Source organism: Lichenostomus cassidix, chromosome 26 (genome assembly GCF_008360975.1).
Source record: "Lichenostomus cassidix isolate B80296 chromosome 26, HeHo_3.0, whole genome shotgun sequence".
Classification (NCBI taxonomy): Eukaryota; Metazoa; Chordata; class Aves; order Passeriformes; family Meliphagidae; genus Lichenostomus; species Lichenostomus cassidix.
The window spans coordinates 1,677,333-1,698,707 of NC_139506.1; the positions used below are offsets into that span (position 1 = coordinate 1,677,333).

General features: G+C 61.3%; 4 protein-coding genes across 4 annotated transcripts; 3 read left to right on the forward strand and 1 right to left on the reverse strand.

Annotated features, from left to right (window-relative positions):
- Positions 1–730: 730 nt before the first annotated feature.
- On the forward strand, positions 731–3,016 carry LOC146426889 (glutathione S-transferase 2). Its single transcript, XM_085082749.1, has 8 exons — positions 731–822; positions 999–1,074; positions 1,458–1,522; positions 1,610–1,691; positions 1,771–1,871; positions 2,072–2,167; positions 2,235–2,345; positions 2,842–3,016. Exons 1-8 carry the CDS (start codon positions 787–789, stop codon positions 2,935–2,937), a joined length of 663 nt encoding a protein of 220 aa, XP_084938875.1. The 5' UTR covers positions 731–786; the 3' UTR covers positions 2,938–3,016.
- Positions 3,017–7,634: 4,618 nt separating this feature from the next.
- LOC146426890 (glutathione S-transferase 2-like) lies at positions 7,635–9,961 on the forward strand. Its single transcript, XM_085082750.1, has 8 exons — positions 7,635–7,791; positions 7,965–8,040; positions 8,411–8,475; positions 8,563–8,644; positions 8,724–8,824; positions 9,025–9,120; positions 9,188–9,298; positions 9,788–9,961. The coding sequence occupies exons 1-8, from the start codon at positions 7,756–7,758 to the stop codon at positions 9,881–9,883; spliced, it is 663 nt and encodes a 220-aa protein (XP_084938876.1). The 5' UTR covers positions 7,635–7,755; the 3' UTR covers positions 9,884–9,961.
- Positions 9,962–10,852: 891 nt separating this feature from the next.
- Positions 10,853–13,472, forward strand: LOC146426891 (glutathione S-transferase Mu 3-like). The gene is made up of 8 exons (XM_085082751.1): positions 10,853–10,958; positions 11,835–11,910; positions 12,006–12,070; positions 12,156–12,237; positions 12,672–12,772; positions 12,890–12,985; positions 13,062–13,172; positions 13,255–13,472. The coding sequence occupies exons 1-8, from the start codon at positions 10,926–10,928 to the stop codon at positions 13,348–13,350; spliced, it is 660 nt and encodes a 219-aa protein (XP_084938877.1). The 5' UTR covers positions 10,853–10,925; the 3' UTR covers positions 13,351–13,472.
- Positions 13,473–13,998: 526 nt separating this feature from the next.
- On the reverse strand, positions 13,999–19,512 carry EPS8L3 (EPS8 signaling adaptor L3). The gene is made up of 18 exons (XM_085082748.1): positions 19,360–19,512; positions 19,209–19,282; positions 19,052–19,116; positions 18,816–18,971; positions 18,160–18,297; positions 18,008–18,084; positions 17,283–17,488; positions 17,126–17,190; positions 16,940–17,042; positions 16,789–16,853; positions 16,176–16,250; positions 15,909–16,057; positions 15,605–15,817; positions 15,419–15,515; positions 15,204–15,317; positions 15,029–15,108; positions 14,806–14,938; positions 13,999–14,359 (listed from the first exon to the last, which is right to left on the reverse strand). The coding sequence occupies exons 1-18, from the start codon at positions 19,398–19,400 to the stop codon at positions 14,342–14,344; spliced, it is 1,869 nt and encodes a 622-aa protein (XP_084938874.1). The 5' UTR covers positions 19,401–19,512; the 3' UTR covers positions 13,999–14,341.
- Positions 19,513–21,375: the final 1,863 nt, after the last annotated feature.

Here is a 21,375-nt window from a genome sequence, read left to right on the forward strand (position 1 = left end):
GCCCCAGCCGGGGGCTGATGCTCTTTAACCCTCTCTCAGTCTGCTCTTCCACCCTGTGGGGACAATCCGAGGGACACAGAGCTGAGCTGAGGTCTCTGGTGTTGGGGGGGACACGGTGGGCCAGAGGACAGGGGGGATGGTGCCTGGTGGGGGATTCTCCATCCTCATCAGCACAGGGAGGAAGGCAAGGGGTGGGATGGGCAATGTGTCATCCTCACCAGCACAGGGATGAAGGGAAAGGGGAGCAGGTGACATGTGTCCCTGTCCCCAACACTCCCAGGAGATGTTTGTGGCCCAGAGCAGGCTGGACCAGGCTCCTCCCATCCCGGTGGGGCATTATCACCTCTATCCCTGCAGCTCCCCATCCCAGTCCTGTTCACCTGCATCCGGAGCCAGCATTCCCAGGAAAACCTGATGGCGATTATAAAAACAACAAACAAAAACGTTCTAAAAAAAACCACCTAACCGAGCATGAGAAATAAAAGTATTTAAGTAAAACACTGAAATTGGAATGGTGGGAGGGAGGGAGCGCGGCTCCTGAGGGAAACCGAGGCACAGAGGGGGTTGTATGTCCCTCATGGCTTGGGAGTCCCCAGGGGTGATATGGGAGCGTCGGGGACGGACTGCAATCGGTGGTGGCAGCAACAGCGCTGGCCAGACGCCCTGCCACTCTGCCCGCCAACTACTGACGCCAGGGGGAGGGGACAGGAGAGGGGAGGGTGCTGTCACAGTCCGTCCCAGTCTGTCCCAGTCCGTGTTCACGCAGAGCTTGAGCCGCGTCTCAGCATGGTGGTCATCCTGGGGTACTGGGACATCCGTGGGGTGAGTGGGATCGAGGGGTGGCAGTGGCTCGCTGGGGATGGGCGGGGGGGGGAGGAGGGCACGGGTGAGGGGGTGCTGGAGGTCTCAGGGTGGTGGTGAGGGGCTAGGGGTCCCGGCGTGTGGGGGAGAGGTCCGGGGGGGCTTTGGGGTGCCAAATGCGAGTGCTGTACCCCCAGCTGGCCCACGCTATCCGCCTGCTGCTGGAGTACACCGAGACACCTTACCAGGAGCGCGAGTACCGCCCTGGCCCAGGTGAGGGGGGGCACGTGGGGTGTGACCCCCAAACCCCTCTATCCCCTCCCCACGGTCCCCTCGTTCCTGCTGAGTCACAAACCGTGGGGAAGGGGGGGAGGATCGCCCCATTTACGCAGCCTGTTCCGCTCCCACCACCCCCACCCCTCCTGCCAGCTCTGGGGGGTCACTTTTGCCCCCACCACACGCTGGCATAAAAGGACCTTGACCCCTCTCTGGGCCAACGTCCTCTGCTATCTGCCAGGGTGTCTCGGGAAGTTTCACCGGGTGCCCCGGGGCGGAGCGGGGACCCCCCCAGTCCCCACACCCCCCATTGCTGTGGGTGCCAGCAGTGGGGCAGAGGGTCTGGAGGAGTCTCCCCTCATTCTCTCTGCCCTCCCCAGCCCCTGACTATGACCCGAGCGACTGGACCAACGAGAAGGAGAAACTGGGGCTCGACTTCCCCAATGTAGGTGATGGGCGGAGGGGAGGAGGGTGTGGGAAGAGGGTGTGGGCTCATCCCGGCTGACTGTCACCCCCATGTCCCCCTCGCCAGCTCCCGTATCTCATCGATGGCTCCACCAAGCTGACGCAGAGCAATGCCATCCTGCGCTACATCGCCCGCAAGCACAACATGTGTGAGTCAGGGTGGTCCCAACACCCGGGGCATCCTCGGGCTTTTGTTCATGGAGGGTTTGACACCTCCCCACCCCGCAGGCGGTGAGACAGAGGAGGAGAAGCAGCGTGTGGATCTGCTGGAAAACCAGCTCATGGATCTCAGGATGGACTTTGCCCGGATGTGCTACAGCCCTGACTTTGTGAGTGCCCTTTGGGGGCTATGGGGGATGGATCCCCTCCAGACCCTGGCATTATCCCTCCACATGGGACAAGGGGGCCAAGCCACCAGCAGCACAGGGGTGTGCGTTGGGGCACATGCCTTGCCTGGCTGCATTCAGGGGGTGATGCCCCTGTGTTCTGGGGGGAGCAGCCCCCCGACCTGTGCCCTCTTGCCATGTAGGAGAAGCTGAAGCCGGCGTACCTGGAGCAGCTGCCCAAGAAGCTGAAGGAGCTGTCCCGATTCCTGGGCTCCCGGCCCTGGTTTGCAGGGCAGAAGGTAGGTGGGGAATGCTGGGGAGTTGTGGGGAGTCCCTGAGGTCACTGACCCCCTGTGCCTCCCCCAGATCACCTTCGTGGACTTCCTGGCCTACGATGTGCTGGACCAGCAGCGAATGTTTGTGCCAAACTGTCCGGAGCTGCAGGGAAACCTGGCCCAGTTCCTGCAGCGCTTCGAGGTGAGCAGGGGCATGGGGCAGCCTGGGGCCATCCTGGTGTTCCCAGCAGCATCTCCATCCCTGACACCCTGGTGTCCCCATCCCCTGGCAGCCCAATGTGCCACTGCCATCCCTGACACCCCAGTGTTTGTGTCCTTGTCCCATCCCAATCCTCATTTTCGATTCCCCCAGTGTTTCCATCTCCATTCCCATTCCTGTCACCCTGTGACCCCATCCCTGACCCTCTTGTGTCCAAGTGCCTGTCTCTAACACCCTGGTGTCCCCATCATGGACATCCCAATATCCCCATCCCATCCCATTCCTGACACTCCAGTGTCCCTGTCCCAATTCCTGACACGCCAGGGTCGACCTCTCTGTCCCCACCCCTGATTCCTTCTGTTCCCATCCTTGTCCCAAACACCACGGTGTCCCTGTCCCCATCCCAGACATCCCTGTGTCCACATCCCTGACCCTGTGATATCTCAATCCATGTTCCCCCATGTCCCTGTTCCCCCAGGCTCTGGACAAGGTTGCTGCCTACATGCGCTCAGGACGCTTCATGAAAACTCCCATTTTCTGGCGCACAGCAAAGTGGTGCAACACCAAGGAATGAGGGGGTGGTGATCCCCCGTGCCCCCCAACTCACCCCCAGACCTCCCCAATAAATTTATGGTGGCTCCCCATTGTCTTGACGTGCATTGAGCTGCCAAGGGACTGTGGTGGGAGCTGTGGGAAGCCCTCATTTGTGGGGTAACCCCTGGGCGGTATGTTGGACCCTCCTGGATCCCGAGATGGGGGACGCCATTCCCTCCTGCATCCCCAGGATAAGGGGGACCCCCTATGGAGACTGTGGGGGCCAAGGTGGGGTTTGAATCCCCACCCAGGATAATGAGAACACCTCTGCAGCTTAGGGGGCTGAAAGGGGAGACCCTGATGCAGCACGGCTCAGGGTCACAGAGGGACCCATGGCCCCCAGGATAAGGGGACTTTCATGGAGGATGGGGGAGTCACAGAGCCTCCTGTTAAGGGGGACCTCAAGGAGTTTGGAGGCTCCCCGGAAAAAGGGGAACCCATGGAATTTAAGGGGCTGCAGAGCCCCAGAATAAGGGGGCCCCATGGATTTTGTGGGGTGTCAGTGTCTCCAGGATAAGGGGGTCCTGTGGGGATGGATGTGGTGTGTCATAGAACCCCCAGGATAAGTGGGATCCCATGGAACATAGGGGGTTGCAGAGCCACAGGGATGGGGAGGATCACAGAGCCCCCTGTTAAGGGTGACCCCAAGGATTTTGGGGTGGCCACAGAGCCCTCAAGACAAGGGGGATCCCATGGGGGTGGGAGGGTTGCAGGACCCCCGGGATATAGGGAACCCCATGGAGTTTGGGGGGGTCCCAGGGACTTTCAGGAGGGGGGGTTGCAGAAGCCCAAGATTGTGGGGTTCCCTGCAGTCGGCCCGATCCCTGCATGGGACCCCCCATTGCCTGAAGCATTTCCCGGTGGATCTGCACTCTTCCATGGATGGAAAATACAAGGAGATCGCTGAGGAGGGTGCTGGGCCAGGTTTGTCAGGTCTGGGAGGGTGAGTGTATGTCGGGTCGGATCTTCCATCCATCCTTGCCATTCCTATCCTCCCCAAATCCTCCCCATCCCTTCCCACTTTTCCAGCTCTGAGTGTGGGAATCCCTCTGAGCCTTTCTCTCCCAGCCCAGCAGGCTGAGGAAAAGCACAGCTTATGGCAGGACTGCTCTGGGCACAGCTCATGTTGATGTTGCAGGCAGGAGCTATTCTGGCACTGGCATGGCTGACGCTGGGCATAGCTCATGGTAGGGATGCTCTAGGCACAGCTAGTGAATGGGCTGAGGACAGGCACAGCTCACGTGCATTAGTTTGAAAACCAACCAGTGGGAGATGCAAGTCAGGATTAAAATTTAATAGGAAAATTGAAAAATAAGTGCAACAATAGAAGGAAAAGAATGACAAAGTCAGATACAACCTGACACCCTGTTTGGGTCATGGTAGCAGTCTAAAAGAAGTAGTTCAGTTCAAGCGGTGATCCTGTGGAAGGCCTGGTCTCCATCTGAAGGTCCAGTGGCAGCTCTTGTCCTCTGGGAACATAGTAGACAGGGCTGACTTGTGCAGTTCCAAGGCCAGGTTATATCCAGGTGGGAATGCTTGGCTCCTCCCTCCTGGGTGGAGCACCTCACAATAGGATGAGATAGGTCCATGAGTCATGTGGTGGTTTTTTGATGGCCCATTGTCTGTTACCTGGGGTGAGTCACAGCAGGAGGTAACAGCTAATACCCTACAGCTGGTGGTAATAGAATACTAAATACATCTATAGGACATTATCCACCCATTATTCTATTACCATCTACATCATTGCCTAATTTTTTACACAGTTCTCACTTAAGATTAGGTCTCTTTGTGGTACACAATGGGTACCACAGTCTCCATCTGCCTGCATCACCCCCCAAGTGTAACCAGGTCCTTGAGCAAAAACAACCCCACGGGTGGGTTTGCCTTTACCTGAAGTGGGACTAGTCCAAACACTCTTTCTTAAAATACCTGTCATGTGTACCACAGAGAGGTATTTATCTCCGTCCACTGTGTGCAAAGGTTCGGACTGGGCAGGACCAGCTCGATTGATGGAGCCTCTTGTGTTGACCATCCAGGTGGCCTTTGCTAAGTTCAGTTCCCAATTTTTGAAGGTCCCCTCACCAAATGCCTTCAAAGTTGTCTTAAGTAGTTCATTGCACCGTTCAACTTTCCCAGCAGCTGGTGCATGATAGGGGATATGGTATATCCATTCAATTCCATGTTCTCTAGCCCAGGTGCTTATGAGGCCATTCTTGAAATGGGTTCCATTGTCAGACTCGATTCTCTCTGGGGTACCATGTCTCCACAGGACTTGCTTCTCCAGACCCAAGATGGTGTTCCGGGCAGTAGCATGAGGCACAGGGTAGGTCTCTAACCATCCTGTGGTTGCTTCCACCATGGTCAACACGTAGCGCTCTCCTTGGCAGGTTTGGGGAAGTGTGATGTAGTCAACTTGCCATACTTCCCCATACCTGTACTTTGACCATCGTCCACCATACCACAGAGGCTTCACCCGCTTGGCCTGTTTGATTGCAGCGCAGGTCTCACAGCTGTGGATGACCTGTGAGATGTTGTCCATGGTCAAGTCCACCCCTCGGTCACGAGCCCACCTGTATGTCGCATCTCTCCCTTGATGACCAGAGGCATCATGGGCCCAACGAGCTAGAAATAACTCTCCTTTGTGCTGCCAGTCCAGATCCACCTGTGACACTTCCACCTTGGCAGCTCGGTCCACCTGCTCGTTGTTACGATGCTCTTCATTAGCCCGACTCTTGGGTACATGTGCATCCACGTGTCGAACTTTCACGGTCAGCTTTTCTGCCCGGGCGGCGATGTCCTGCCAAATCTCAGCAGCCCAGATGGGTTTTCCTCTGCTCTGCCAGTTGGCCTTTCTCCACCCATCTAACCGTCTTCATGGCACGTTGGCTACCATCCAGGAGTCAGTGTAGAGATAGAGCCTTGGCCATTTCTCACGTTTGGCAATATCCAAAGCCAGCTGGACGGCTTTAAGCTGTGCGACCGGACTCGATCCACCTTGTCCCTCGGTAGCCTGTACAGCTTGTCGTGTGGGGCTCCATACTGCAGCTTTCCATCTCCGATCTGCGCCTACAATTCGGCAGGACCCATCGGTGAAGAGGGCATAGCGTCTTTCACTCTCCGGCAGCTCGTTATACGGGGGTGCTTCCTCGGCACGTGCTACTTGCTCCTCTGAGACCTCTGAAGATCATTCCAAAGTCTCACCTTCAGACCAGTTTGTTATAATTTCCAGAATCCCAGGGCGATTCGGGTTTCCAATAGGGCACGATGTGTGATGAGGGTAATCCATTTGCTCCAGTTGGGCGCCAAAATATATATTAGCTGGAAAACAAAGCAGTGGGAGATCTCAAGTCAGGATTAAAATTTAATAGGAAAAATAAAAAGAAGTGCAATAATAGAAGGAAAAGCACTGACAAACCTGACACCCTGTTAGGGTCATGGTAGCAGTCCAAATGAAATAATTCAGTTGAAGCGGTGATCCTGAGGAAGGTGTGGTCTCCTCCCAAAGGTCCAGTGGTAACTCTTGTCCTCTGGGAACCCAGTAGACAGGGCTGACTTATGCAGTTCCAAGGCCAGGTTATATCCAGGTGGGAATGCTTGGCTCCTCCCTCCTGGGTGGAGCATCTCACTATAGGATGAGAGAAGTCCATGAGTCACGAGGTGGTTTTTTGATGGCCATTGTCTGTTATCCCGGGTGAGTCACAGCAGGAGGTAACAGCTAATGCCCTACAGCTTGTGGTAATGGAATACTAAATACATCTATATTGTAACCAAGGACAGTCCTCTCTCTTTCATCTTGTTTCAGTCATTTCATGGGTGTTTTTTTGGTCTTTTTTCTGTTGTTTTTAACTGGTGTCTCCTTGATGGGTTGGGCCCTGCTGGGCTTGAGGGCACTAGAAGATGACAGGGGGAGGGCATGGCCAGGGGATCCTGGATTTACCTCCCAAGCTGAGGACACGGTGACAGGTTGGGGGTCCTAGCCCAGCCCCAGCCAGGGGCTGATGCTCTTTAACCACCTCTCGGTCTGCTCTTCCACCCTGTGGGGACAATCTGAGGGACACAGAGCTGAGCTGAGGTCTCTAGTGTTGGGGGGGACATGGTGGCCCAGAGGACAGGGGGGATGGTGCCTGGTGGGGGATTCTCCATCCTCATCAGCACAGGGAGGAAGGCAAGGGGTGGGATGGGCAATGTGTCATCCTCACCAGCACAGGGATGAAGGGAAAGGGGAGCAGGTGACATGTGTCCCTGTCCCCAACACTCCCAGGAGATGTTTGTGGCCCAGAGCAGGCTGGACCAGGCTCCTCCCATCCCGGTGGGGCATTACCACCTCTATCCCTGCAGCTCCCCATCCCAGTCCTGTTCACCTGCATCCGGAGCCAGCATTCCCAGGAAAACCTGATGGCGATTATAAAAACGACAAACAAAAACGTTCTAAAAAAAACCACCTAACCGAGCATGAGAAATAAAAGTATTTAAGTAAAACACTGAAATTGGAATGGTGGGAGGGATGGAGCACGGCCCCAGAGGGAAACTGAGGCACAGAGGGAGTTGTGTGTCTCCTCATGGCTTGGGTGTCCCCAGGATGATGTGAGAGCGTCAGGGGACGGACTGCCAGCGGTGGTAGCAGCAACAGCGCTGGCCAGACGCCCTGCCACTCTGCCCGCCAACTACTGACGCCAGGGGGAGGGGAGAGGAGAGAGGAGGGTCCTGTCCCAGTCCATCCCAGTCCATCCCAGTCCATCCCAGTCCATCCCGGTCCGTCCCAGTCCGTGTTCGCGCAGAGCCTGAGCCGCGTCTCAGCATGGTGGTCATCCTGGGGTACTGGGACATCCGTGGGGTGAGTGGGATCGAGGGGTGGCAGTGGCTCGCTGGGGATGGGCGGGGGGGGGAGGGCACGGGTGAGGGGGTGCTGGAGGTCCCAGGGTGGTGGTGAGGGGCTAGGGGTCCCGGCGTGTGGGGGAGAGGTCCGGGGGGGCTCTGGGGTGCCAAATGCGAGTGCTGTCCCCCCAGCTGGCCCACGCTATCCGCCTGCTGCTGGAGTACACCGAGACACCTTACCAGGAGCGCGAGTACCGCCCTGGCCCAGGTGAGGGGTGGGCATGTGGGGTGTGACCCCCAAAACCCTCTATCCCCTCCCCGCGGTACCCTCGTTCCTGCTGAGTCACAAACCGGCAGGAACGGTGGGGGAATCGCCTTCATTCCACAACCTGTCCCACTCCCGCCACCCCCCCTCTCCTGCCACCTCGGGGGGCCACCTTTGCCCCTCCCGACCCTGATTAAAAGGACTTTAACCCCTCACAGGGGCAACGACCTCACTTATCTGCCAGTGGGAGTCACCGGGTTCCCCTGGGCGGAGCGGGGACCCCCCCAGTGCCCACACCCCCCATTGCTGTGGGTGCCAGCAGTGGGGCAGAGGGTCTGGAGGAGTCTCCCCTCATTCTCTCTGCCCTCCCCAGCCCCTAACTATGACCAGAGCGACTGGACCAACGAGAAGGAGAAACTGGGGCTCGACTTCCCCAATGTAGGTGATGGGCGGAGGGGAGGAGGATGTGGGAAGAGGGTGTGGGCTCACCCCGGCTGACTGTCACCCCCATGTCCCCCTCGCCAGCTCCCGTATCTCATCGATGGCTCCACCAAGCTGACGCAGAGCAATGCCATCCTGCGCTACATCGCCCGCAAGCGCAACATGTGTGAGTCAGGGTGGTCCCAACACCCGGGGCATCCTCGGGCTTTTGTTCATGGAGGGTTTGACACCTCCCCACCCCGCAGGCGGTGAGACAGAGGAGGAGAAGCAGCGTGTGGATCTGCTGGAAAACCAGCTCATGGATCTCAGGATGGACTTTGCCCGGATGTGCTACAGCCCTGACTTTGTGAGTGCCCTTTGGGGGCTATGGGGGATGGATCCCCTCCAGACCCTGGCATTATCCCTCCACATGGGACAAAGGGGCCAAGCCACCAGCAGCACAGGGGTGTGCGTTGGGGCACATGCCTTGCCTGGCTGCATTCAGGGGGTGATGCCCCTGTGTTCTGGGGGGAGCAGCCCCCCGACCTGTGCCCTCTTGCCATGTAGGAGAAGCTGAAGCCGGCGTACCTGGAGCAGCTGCCCAAGAAGCTGAAGGAGCTGTCCCGATTCCTGGGCTCCCGGCCCTGGTTTGCAGGGCAGAAGGTAGGTGGGGAATGCTGGGGAGTTGTGGGGAGTCCCTGAGGTCACTGACCCCCTGTGCCTCCCCCAGATCACCTTCGTGGACTTCCTGGCTTATGACGTGCTGGACACGCAGCGCTTGTTTGTGCCAAACTGTCCGGAGCTGCAGGGAAACCTGGCCCAGTTCCTGCAGCGCTTCGAGGTGAGCAGGGACATGGGGCAGCCTGGGGCCATCCTGGTGTTCCCAGCGGCATCTCCATCCCTGACACCCTGGTGTCCCCATCCCCTGACACCCCAATGTGCCATCGCCATCCCTGACACCCCAGTGTTTGTGTCCTTGTCCCATCCCAAGCCTCATTCACAGTTCCCCCAGTGTTTCCATCTCCATCCCCATTCCTGTCACCCCTGTGACCCCATCCCTGACCCTCTTGTGTCCAAGTGCCTGTCTCTAACACCCCGGGGTCCCCATCATGGACATCCCAATGTCCCCATCCCATCCCGTTCCTGACACTCCAATGTCCATATCTCAGTTCCTGACACCCCAGGTCGACCTCTCTGTCCCCATCCCTGACCCCCTGGTGTTCCCATCCTTGTCCCAAACACTCAAGTGTCCCTGTCCCCATCCCAGACAGCCTTGTGTCCCCATCCCTGACCCTCAATCCATGTGCCCACCGTGTCCCTGTTCCCCCAGGCTCTGGACAAGGTCGCTGCCTACATGCGCTCAGGACGCTTCATGAAAACTCCCGTTTTCTTTCGCTCGGCAAAGTGGAGCAGCACCAAGGAGTGAGAGGGTGGTGACCTCCTGTGCCCCCCAACTCACCCCCAGACCTTCCCAATAAATCGTGGGTTGCTCCCCATTGTCCTGCCGTGGTGTGGGTTCCACTGAGCTGCTGAGGGACTGTGGTGGGAGCTGTGGGAAGCCCTCATTTGTGGGGTAACACCTGGGGGGGATGTTGGACCCTCCTGGATCCCGAGATGGGGGAAGCCATTCCCTCCTGCATCCCCAGGATAAGGGGGACCCCCTATGGAGACTGTGAGGACCCCTGAGGATAATGAGAACACCCCTGCAGCTTATGGGGCTGAAAGGGAGGACCCTAATGCAGCACGGGTGGGTGTCACAGAGGGACCCATGGCCCCCGGGATAAGGGGGTTCCCATGAAGTGTGGGGGAGTCACAGGGTCTCCTGTTACAGGGGATCTCATGGGGTTTGGGGGCTCACAGGGCTCCCAGGAAAAAGGGGAACCCATGGAATTTAAGGGGCTGCAGAGCCCCAGAATAAGGGGGCCCCATGGATTTTGTGGGGTTGCAGTGCCCCCAGGATAAAGGGCTCCCGTGGGGATGGATGGGGTGTGTTGCAGAGCCTCTAGGATAAGGGGGACCCCATGGAATTTAGGGGGTCGCAGAGCCACAGGGGTGTGGATGGTCACAGAACCCCCCGTTAAGGGTGACCCCATGGAGTTTGGGGTGGCCACAGAGCCCTCAAGAGAATGGGGATCCCATGGAGGTGGGAGGGTCGCAGAACCCCGGGGTATGGGGAACCCCATGGAGTTTTGGAGGGTTTGCGGGGCCTTCGGGAGGGGGGGTTGCAGAGCCCCAAGTTTGTGGGGCTCCATGGGGACATGGGGGGGTCACAAAGTCCTCTTCTAAGAGTGACCGCACGGAGCTTGGGGGGTCGCAGAGCCCCAGCATAAAGAGAACCCCCAGGGGTGGGCGTGGCCGCCCACCCGCGAGCTCAGGGTACTTTAAGCCCCTCCCCCGCCAAGCCCCGCCCCCGAGCAGGGCGTGGCGCTGACGTCACGCGGGGAGGGGCGGGCAGCGGATCGCGCGCCATGGCTGTGTTGGGCTATTGGGACATCCGCGGCGTGAGTGGGGCGACCCGCGACCCCCGTGGGGCACCCGTGCGGGGAGAGGGGCTGCGGGCACCCCCGGGATTCCTGAAGCGATCCCCCTGCGCTTCTTGGGGGGACTTAGGGGGCTTTTGGGGTTTCCCCGGTCGTTTGAGGGGCTGCGAGGGGTCTTCGGGAGTCCCTTTGGTCTTTCGGGGGCTGCAGGGGATCTTCGGGGCTTTTGCGGGGTCCCTCCTGCGCTTTGTGCGTGACGTGGGGGCCCTTCTGGTTTCGGGGGTGTGGCTGGGGCGGTCCCGCTGCACTTTGGGGGGGCTGCAGGGGCTTTTGGGGGTTCCTTTTGTCTTGGGGGGGCTGTGGGGATCCCCCTGAACTTTCGGGGGCAGCGCGGGGTCATCGGAGCTCCAATTGATGTGGGGGGGCTGCGGAAGGTCGCTTTGGGGTTGTGGGAGGGCTGTGGGGCTTCATCGGAGATCCCCCTTGTCTTCTGGGGGCTTGTGGGGTGTCTCCGGGGGTCCTCTATGTCTTTTGGGCATGTTGTGGGAGTCCCTCTGGTCTTCTGGGAGGTCCAGGGGTGTCTTCCTACTCTTGGGAGGAGCTTCGGGAATCCCTCTGATCTCTTGGGTGGTCTGCAGGGACCTTCAGATCTTTTGGGGAAACTGTTGGAGGTCTCCTTGATCTTTTGGGGTAGTCTGGGATGTCTTGGGGGGCTATGTGGGGGTCCCGCTGCACTCGGGGGTGGGAGGATGATACTTTTGAGGGTAGCCAGTGTGTTGTGGGGTCCCCCCGTGCAGGAGGTACTGGGAGGGGGTTGCGGTTTGCCCTTCCCGTGCCTCAGTTTCCCCTGGTGTGTGCGGGGGATATTTTGGGGGTCTCACCAATCCCACCCCCCAGCTCGCCCACGCCATCCGCCTGCTCCTGGAGTACACTGAGACTCCCTACGAGGACAAGCTGTATAGCTGTGGGGAAGGTGAGGGGGTCGGGGGGTCCCCATAGCACCCTCAACCTCTCTGGCTTTTAGAGGGGGACGCACAGAACATCACCCAACTGCCCCTTCCCTTCCAGCTCCCGACTACGACAAGAGCCAATGGATCAACGAGAAGGAGAAGCTGGGCCTTGACTTCCCCAATGTAGGTGGTCTGGAGCTGGGGGGGGGTTATGACTGGGGGTGTCCTGATGTCCCAATGTCCCCATGCCTGGCTGTCCCCTCCCCAGCTCCCGTATTTCATCGATGGCTCCACCAAGCTGACGCAGAGCAATGCAATCCTGCGCTACATCGCCCGCAAGCACAACATGTGTGAGTGAGGGGACTGGGAGGGCGTGCTGGGAGTGGGGCTGGAATTAGATTGGAGTTAGGGTTGGAGTAGGGTTGGAATTGGATTGGGGTTCAGTTGGGTTGGGGTTGGGGTTGGATTAAAGTTGCGGTTGGAATAGGGTTGGAATTGGGTTGAGGTTGGAGTGGGGTTTGTCTTAGGCTTGGGTTGGGAGTTGGAGCTGGAGTAGGGTTGGAGTTGGATTGGGGTTGGGGCTGGAGTAGGGTTGGAAATTGATTGGGATTCAGTTGGGCTTGCTTTGGGGTTGGGGTTGGAGTAGGGGTGGAGTTGGATTGCGGTACAGGTTGGTGTAGGGTTGAGCATGGGGTTGGAGCTGCAGTTAAATGGACCTACAACTGGTAGTAGATCTGGGGTCAGGGAGGATTTTGGGCCCCAGCACTGAGCTCGCCCCGTGCAGGTGGTGAGACGGAGGAGGAGATCCTGCGAGTGGACATGCTGGAGAACCAGATCATGGATTTCCGCATGAGCCTCGTCATGGTCTGCTACAACCCTGACTTCGTGAGTGTCCTGCAGGCTGGGGGACCCTGTGCCAGCATTGGGGACCCCATATGGGGAAGGTGCTCCCCAGGGTAGCAGCATGGGGTGCCCATCCTTTCCTATACCTTCCTCCCTCAGGAGAAGCTCAAGCCAGGCTACCTGGAGCAGCTCCCGGGGAAGCTGAAGCTCTTCTCCAACTTCTTGGGGGACAGAAAGTGGTTTGCGGGGGAGAAGGTACTGCCGGGACCCCCGAGGGGACGAGGGGCTGGGGAGGGGGTTTGTCCTCACTGTGTCCCCCCGATGTCCCCAGCTGACCTTCGTAGACTTCCTCATGTTCGACGTGCTGGAGCAGAACCGCATCTTTGAGCCCAAGTGCCTGGAGCCCTTCAAGAACCTCAAGGACTTCATGGACCGCTTTGGGGTGAGCTGGGACACCCCGAGGTCACCCCTGGGTGGGGGCTGGCGCAGTGGGGGTGTCCCTGACGCTCTGTGTGTGTCCCCAGGCACTGGAGAAGGTGGCTGCCTACATGAAGTCCAGCCGCTTCCAGAAGATGCCCATCAACAACAAGATGGCCAAGTGGGGCAACAAGAAGTTGTAGGAGCTCAGCAGAGGGCAGGGCTGATCCTGCCCCAGCCCCCCTAGCATCCTCCATCCCTGGGGGGAGATGTCACCACTGCCATGTGAAGCCCCCCAAGATAATAAAGTGCTTTAGATGTGGCACCCTGAGCCCCCCAGAGGCGTTGTGGTGTTGGGGGGCACTGAGGTGGCCCCCAACCGTGGTTGGGGTTGGTGGGTGTGGGGTGAGGGGTGTTCCTGCCTCACAGGGCTGAGATCCCCCCGTGGCTGGTTTGGGGGTACCAGCTCAGCGCTGTGCTGTCCCAGAACCTTCCCTCGTCGCCCTGGGAAAGGAAAGGCCTCCCCCTGCCCGCCCCCTCTCCTCATTAGCACATTCCTCAAGAGCGCTAATGAGGCAGCCCTGACAAAGCCTGGGGGGAGGGAGGGTTGGTGCCTTGCCACCCACCCAGGGTGCTGAGTGGGGTGGGCTGGGGACAGCCCTGTCCCCTGGGGCCCCTGGCTGCCATCTGCTCCCAAAGATGGGGACCAGGAATGTGCCCTGGGTGCCGCGGGGTAGTGAAATGCTGTGTCCCCCACCCTGCCCTTGTCTCTCTCCCTGCCCTGTCCCTGTTTCCCCCCACCCACCCCCATCCCTCTCCCTGCCCCCGGGGTGCCCCCAGACTCTGCACACCCCACCGCTGTCACTTTTATTTTCCACATCAATAGCTACATTTTGGGGGTGCAAACTCATTTCACAGCGGCTGACCCCGCCGAGGGGGGTGCCTGCCCCCCTGCTTCCTTTGGGCGGGGGTCCCCATGAGCCCTCCAGTGCGTCGGGGGAAGTCCCAAAGCCTTGTGGCACTGGTGGCTTTTGTGGGGGACATCTCTGGTTTCAAGGAGTGGTTCTCTGTCGTGGGGGGGCCAGGCGGGATGTTGGGTGGGTTCCCCTCCCAAGTCCAGCCGTTCCCAGGGGGCTCCATCCTGAGTGGGATGTGGCAGGGACATCTTGAGGACATCGGCGTGGCCTCGGTGGCTCAATCCCTCGGACCGATCTACAGAGACGGGGATGGGAGATTGGGGAGTGGGGGCGAGCGCGGGGATGAGGGTCCCTCCCGCCCCCGGCCGGCCCGGGCTGGGGAGAGGTTTCGGAGAGGGAGGTCGCTCACGCCCAGGGACTGCCCCGGGGTGGGGTTGGGGAGCGGGGAGCCCCGGGACGGGGAGAGGCTCCAGGGCCGGGGTTCCCTCACCCACAGGGTCAGTCCGGGAGCGAGGAGGGGGCGCGGGCGTGGGGCCCCCTGACAGCCCCCAGGAACAGCCCGGGCATCAGGAGTGCGGGACCGGGGGTCCCCTGCCCCGAGGGCCACCCCGGGCTGGAGAGGGGGCGCGGGGGTGGAGGTCCCTCACCCCCAAAGCCAGCCCCGGGGATGGGGAGGGGCAGTGGGGCCGGGAATCCCAAAGTGCCGAGATGGGTTGGAGTCCGGGCGGGGGGATTCCTCACCCCTAGGGATGTCCTGATGGGGGACAGCTTGAAGAGGACCTTCCGCCACTCCTCGGGACAGACCCCTCGCAGGTCAGCCGGGCTCATCTGCAGCAGCTCTTGTCCCCGCAGCGCCCCCAAGGTCCGCACCGTGCTGCGGGCGGGCGGACAGGGGTAAGCCGGGCTCGCCCCCACCCCAAATGGGCCCCACGCGGGGTTTCGGGGGGCTTAAGGGACCACCTACATCCGCGAGAAGCCCTTGTCCGTCAGCCAGGCTGTCACCTCCGCCGGCGAGGAGTTGGGATGCAGTGTGGGGGGACTGTCCTGGAGCGGGGACAAAGGGAGGGGACAGCAGGGTAGCCACCGGCCACCCTCTCCTGGTGGAGGGCGCGGGGAAGGAGGGGAGAGAGGACACCCACCTGTGTGGCGCTGTGCCCCGCCTCCGGGAGGGGCTCCAGGATGTTGCCAGGGACGTGTCCCCTGTCCCCCCGCTCGTCCTGCACCAGCCACCACTTCCTCTGCTGGTCCAGGACCTAAGGGAGGTGGCAAGAGGGGCAGCGTGGGGAGCGAGGACCCCGGGGTGCCATCTTCGCCCTCCTCACGAGAATCAATAGAGGGGACACCCCGTTTTTACCTGCAGCGTGTCCCCCTTCCTGACGCTCAGCTCCTGCACATTCCTAGCCTGGAAGTCGTACAGGGCTCGGGCCAGCCCCTGGGTAGGGAGGGGGGATCTGCAAGTGGGGAGAGGGTGGATCAGTACCCAGCAGGGACCGGAATCTTGCCCCGACCCTCGGTATATCCATAGGGAAAGGACACTTACTCTTGTCTGCGATTGTCCCTCCAGCCGGTGCCTGATGGCTGCGCGGGGGGCACGGGCAGGGAAGGGTGTCGCGAGCGAGGTGGGGAAACTGAGGCAGGCGCTGGGGTGTCCTGGAGCTCCCCGTGGCGTTCCTGCTCCATCACTGGGGGCAGCCACCCGTCCGAAAAAACCGGGATGTACGCGGGTACCTGGGCGCTGTTGGGGTACTCGGCCCTGCAAGCAGCGGGGGGGCAGCGGGGTGGGTGCTGTGACCTCCCTCCAAACCCAGACCCCCCTTTCTCGGTGTCGGAGGGCTGCACCCCACCTGGACTTGTTCCAGGCAGTGCCGAGGCTCTTCCAGGTGCCGTAGTCGTCATCGCCCAGGGTCGCCTCAAGGAATTCCAGTGCCTCGGGCAGCAGCAGTGGAGCCTCCACGGCCGGGGCCAGGCCGGGGCTGGGGCAGTGGGCAAGGACCTGGGGGGGACGGGGATGGAGCAGCAGCCCAAGCGCACCCCCAGCACGGCGGGAGCGAGGGGTGGTCCCCACCTGTCTCGCACATTTACGGGGTGGGATCGCTTTTGGGGACACTCACGAAGGACAGCGCTGAGAAGATGAGGCGCAGCAGCTCGGCGGGGTCGGGGTTCTGCAGGTGCCGGTGGGTCCGTCCCTGTGTGCGGGGGGGAGGTGTCCCTACACAGCCCCCATCCCCACGGAGCACCCCGATCCCCACACGAGCCCCCTGTCCACACCCACTCAGCCCCCCCAGCACTACAGAGTCCCCCAGTCCACCTACAGCCTCCCATCCCTACATACCCCTTGTCCCTCATGGCCCCTCCATCCCCACAGAGCCCCTCGATTCACCCCCAGCTCCCTCATCCCATGCAGCCTCTCCACCCCACACAGTCCCCCATTCCTACACACCTGCCCTGAGCCCATAGCCCCCCCACTCCCACAGGGCCCCAAAACACAGCCCCCCATCCCCATGGCCCCCCAACCCCACACAACACCACTCCCTGCATTTTCATGAAATCCTCTATCCCCACACATCTTCCCCATCCCAACAGACCTCCTTTTCCCCCACAGTTCCCCTGTTGTCCACAGCCCCTAACCCCACAGCCTTCCATCCCCACACAGCCCCCCCATGCCCATTTAGCCCACTTCCCCCCACCCTCACAGCCACCTCCATCCAGCCCAACAGTTCCTACCATGAGGTTGAGGGCGTATTTCACCTTCTGGAAGAAATCCCTGTACTCATCCTTTGAGGGCAGTGCTGGAGGGCAGAGCTGGGGGTTGGCACCACAATGGCCACACCAGAACCCCCAACAGCCCCCCAAGGACACTCCCCTCCCTTCCCACCTGAGTTCTTCTTCTGCTTCTTTCTCTTGCTGATCGAGTTCAGAGTCATCTTCAGCTGGGCCATGAAGAGCTCCAGGTCCCCCAGGACGTGGTTGAGAACCTCCTGTGGATGCAGGGGGGATGCTGTGTGCTGGGTGGGAGATGGGGTGTCCCATCCATGTGGGGTGGGGGTGGCTTGGGACTTACAGCATCTCGGTCCACCTCGGACATGGGGGGTTTGGTCTGTGGCATCTGTGGCCTGCCCGGTGCATCTGGTGACACCACAGGGTCCCCAGCATCACCCCCTGCTCGTGGGGAAACTGAGGCACGACGCGGCCCCTCCTTCCCCCTCCCCGAGACTCACCGTAGTCCGAGGAGAGCTGCCCACTCTGGGGGGGCAACACACGCTTGGGGGGCAACACAGGCTGGGGGGGCAACACCCGCTGGGGGGGCAACATCCTCTGGGGGGGCAACATCCTCTGGGGGGGCATCCCAGGCTGGTAGTCGGGCTCGGGGGGCTCTGCCCAGCGCTCCGGGGCTGCGTACGCTGGGGGCGGCGGCACCTCCGGGCTGCTCCGGGGCGAGACGGACGGAGGTTGAGGGGGGAAGGAGAGGAGGTCCAAACCCAGTGATGGGAAATCGGGTGGGGAACACATTGTGCCCATGGGGATGAGGGGAGAGCAATCTCATGGATGGGGTGTGAGGGGTCTGTGCTGTGGGGATGAGGGAGAGGGGGTGGGAGGGGGAATGGAGCCTGTGGGTGGGGTGGGGGGGTCTGGGCCCATGGGGATGGAGCAGGAGGGGTAGGAGGGAGGCTGAGCCCGAGGATGGGGTGAGGGGCTTGTATTCATGGGGATGGGGGGGCGATGGTGGGGCTGAGCCAGGAGTGGGGGTACTGGGGCAGAAGGACCCCCATCGCCCCTCAGGAAGGGTCTGTGCCCGCAGGCAGGGACCCTTTGGGGGACACTGGGGCAGTGTGGGACCAGAGAGAGACTCCACTGCCAGAGCCATCGCAATTTTGGGGGTCCAGATTTGGGGGCTCAGTCTAGCTGTCCCCAGGGAGGGTCGCAGAGCCACATCCCCCCCTACCTGTGCCTGTAGGGATTCCTCTGTTCCTCCTTCTGCTGCTTCAACACCTTCTCCAGGCTGCTCCTCAGCGTCTCTGCCTGACAAGGACCCCCTGCCATCAGCCCCCCATTCCGGGGGGCTTCCCCCCATTCCCCCTCTCCCCCAGGGCTCACCCCCAGCCGCTCGCACTGGAAGAGCAGGACGCTGCTCCCCGGCGGGTTCCACTCCTGGACACTGACGGCCAACACCGTGTTGTCCAGCCCGGCGGAGCATCCCTGCACACTTCCCAGTGGGAAAGCCTCCAGCTCCTCCTGGAAGGGGGAAAACGGGGTGCTCAGCTCCCCCACCCGAATGGCTAGGAAAGGGTTAAAGGGGTGCAGGTGGGATCGGGCTTGCGGGGTGTGGGGTGGAATAGGAGGCCGATGGCAGAGTTTGGTGGGGCTGAGTCTGGGGGTGGGCAGGGTTGTGGGTGCCAGACTGGGGGGTGCCCAGATTGAGGGGTGCCAGGGTTGGGGGGCAGTGGGGTTATAGGAGGTGCCTTGTCCGTGGGGTTCTGAGGTTTGGGGTACCTGGACCAGAGGGAACGGGATTTGGGGGCTCCCATAGCTTGGGGATCCCAGGGTTATGGGGATGCTCTGGCCAGGGAGTACCGGGGTTTGGGGATGCCTTGGCCGGCGGGTGCTGAGATTCAAGGAGTGCCCTGGCTGAGGAGTGCCTTGCTCGGGGGACACCAGGATTGAGGTGTTCCCTGGCCGCAGGGGGTACCAGGCTTTGTGGGGTCACACAGCCGAAGGGTACCCGGCTTTGGGGGTGCCCTGCCCGGGGGTACCTTGCTCTCCACATCGCTCAGCACCAGCTGCTGGTCCTTGACTTCCAGGATGACATCCTGTCCCCAGATCCGTCCCTGCTCCTCCAGACCCTTCAGGCGCCGCAGACAGTCCTCGGCACTGCGGAGCTCCCGCTCCAGGCGCATGGTGACCAGGTGCTGGGGGGACACGGCACCCGCTGTCACAGGGACACCCTGGCACTGCTGGGGGGCGCGGGGAGGTTTGAGGGGGCTTCTACCTCGACGTGGTGCTGGAAATCACTCTGGAGCTTGAGCAGGGCCTGCCCATAGTCCTTGCGCTGGTCTGAAGGGACAAGCAGGGTGAGGTGACAGGGACAAGCTGGGGAGGGTAGCCGTGGGGATTAGAGGGGCTTTTGGGGTGCAGCCCTCACTCACTGTAGATGCTTTTCCCGGTGGGGCGGACGAAGCTGTTGGACTGTCGGAGAGGGGAGCTGTCGTCGTATTCACCCCTGGATGGACAGAGGGACCTTCACACCCCCTGTCCCCTCTCCCAGGGGGTGACCCGCCCACCCCTCTGGCTGCTCACCGTGCCGGGGTGCTGCTCCAGCGGCCGAAGGGATCTCCCATCTTGCCGGGGAGCAGCGTCTCGATCCTGCTGTGCGATCCTGGGCATGGTGCCTGTGTCACCCCCAATGTGTCCCCAACCACCTGAGGGACGTGCCGCCCCTCCCCCCACCCCAGACGGCCACCAGGACCCCCCTGACCCTCCATCCCCAGTCACCCTGCTCCATCCCAGCCCCGCGGGGGTCACCCAGAGGCCGAACACCAACCCCCATGTCCCTCGATGGGGTCCCTGTCCCGGGGTGTCCCCGCTCACCCCGATCGCTGGCTCCGCCGCTCGGGCTGTGACTGCCGAGGGTGACACGGGCGGGGGACAGGGCTTGTCGTCGTCACCGCACCCAGCTGCTCTTTGCCCTCTCGTTACGCTGAGGCGGGGGAGGGACGTGGGGGACACGACGGCCTGGCACAGTCACCACCTCTCCAATCACCCCGGGCCCCCCACCCCGCGGCAGGGCGTGTGGCCCCGGGACATCCAGCGGGCAGTGCAGCCCACGGTGTCCCCACCCCCAGGTGCCCCACCCGGGGCTGGGTGGCGGTGACGTCCCGCCTGGCAGGACCCAACCCTGTGACCCACAGGACTCTGTGCCCTTGCCCGCGGGGTAACTCCAGGCTCACTCCGAAACTGTCACCGGCAGGAAAATCCTCCCAGGCTGGTTTGTGCCGAGGAAGGAGCAGGATCCGGGATTTGGGTGAAGGATGGATGCCGAGAGTCATCATCCCCGGAGCCGTGGGGTCAGCTTGACTGGGGGGACACTGGAAGGCCGGGGGTCGTGTCTGTGGGATCGGGGTGACCCGCTGAACGCCCTCTCCCAGCACAGAGTTGTGGGGTTTGGGTTCATTTTAAGCCTTTTGACTTCTCCGGTGCAACGTTGGAGGTGGGAGGTCAGCTGGGCAGTGTCCGTGTGTCCCCGAGGGTCCTCTCTGTGCCCCCCAGTCCCACAAGCTGTCACATCCTGGCTGACCTTCTCTCTCCTTTTTTTCCTCCAGGTTTTTGGACCAAACTGACCCCACCCCGGAGGGACCCTGGCATCCTGCAGCCCCCAAGTACCACACGAAACAGGCGACCCTCTTTGGGAGCGTTCGGGGACCGTCAGCAGACACGCGCGAGCAGGGCCGGCGGGACCAGGCTTTGGGCAGCTGTGAATTCCTCCCAAAAGGAGAGGGGAGGGGGAGCCGGAGTTGGTGTTGTGCCTCAGTTTCCCCATGGGGGCGAGGGTGCAGTTCCCACCTGCAGCCACGAGGGGGAAGCACGTCCCCGTGTCGCCCCAGTCCCGCGATGAGTAACCCCCCCCGCCAGATGTGTGACCCCAGATGTGTGACCCCAGATGTGTGACCCGAGATGTGTGACCCCCCCAGATGTGCAGCCACCACCCCCGGATGGAGAACCACAGGTGTGCAGCCCTCTGCTGTGTAGCTCCCCTGGATGTGTGACCCCCCCCCAGACATGTGACCCTTCAGATGTGCGACCCCCCAGATGTGTGACTCCCCCAGATGTGTGATCCCCAGATGTGTGACCCCCCCAGATGTGTTACCCCCCAGATGTGTGACCCCACAGATATGTGACCCCCCAGATGTGGAGCCCCAGATGTGCAGGGTCCCAGGTCCTGCTAGCACCTCTGACACCACTGGGGTCCCTGGCGCTGGGGACATTTGGGTGACACCTCTTGGGCCAGATTGACACAAGGGGCCACCTGCAGTCCCCGTGGGACATTTCGGGTTACATCCCCTCAAAAATCCAGCCCCCCACCCACCCTTCCCCCCCATTTACTGCTGTGGGAGGAAACTGGGGAGGAGGACCCTATCAGACTCTCCCCTCCTCCCTTCTCCTTAGGAGCTCCTGCCTGGTGGGCGGTGAGGCTGGGGGATGAATTTGGGGAGTAAAGGGGAGCTTTCCTGGGATAGGGATGAATTTTCCCCCTTAGCTCACCCCCTCCGAGCTGCTGTGCTGCTTTAAAGGGGATTTAAATGCTATTTGGTTTCC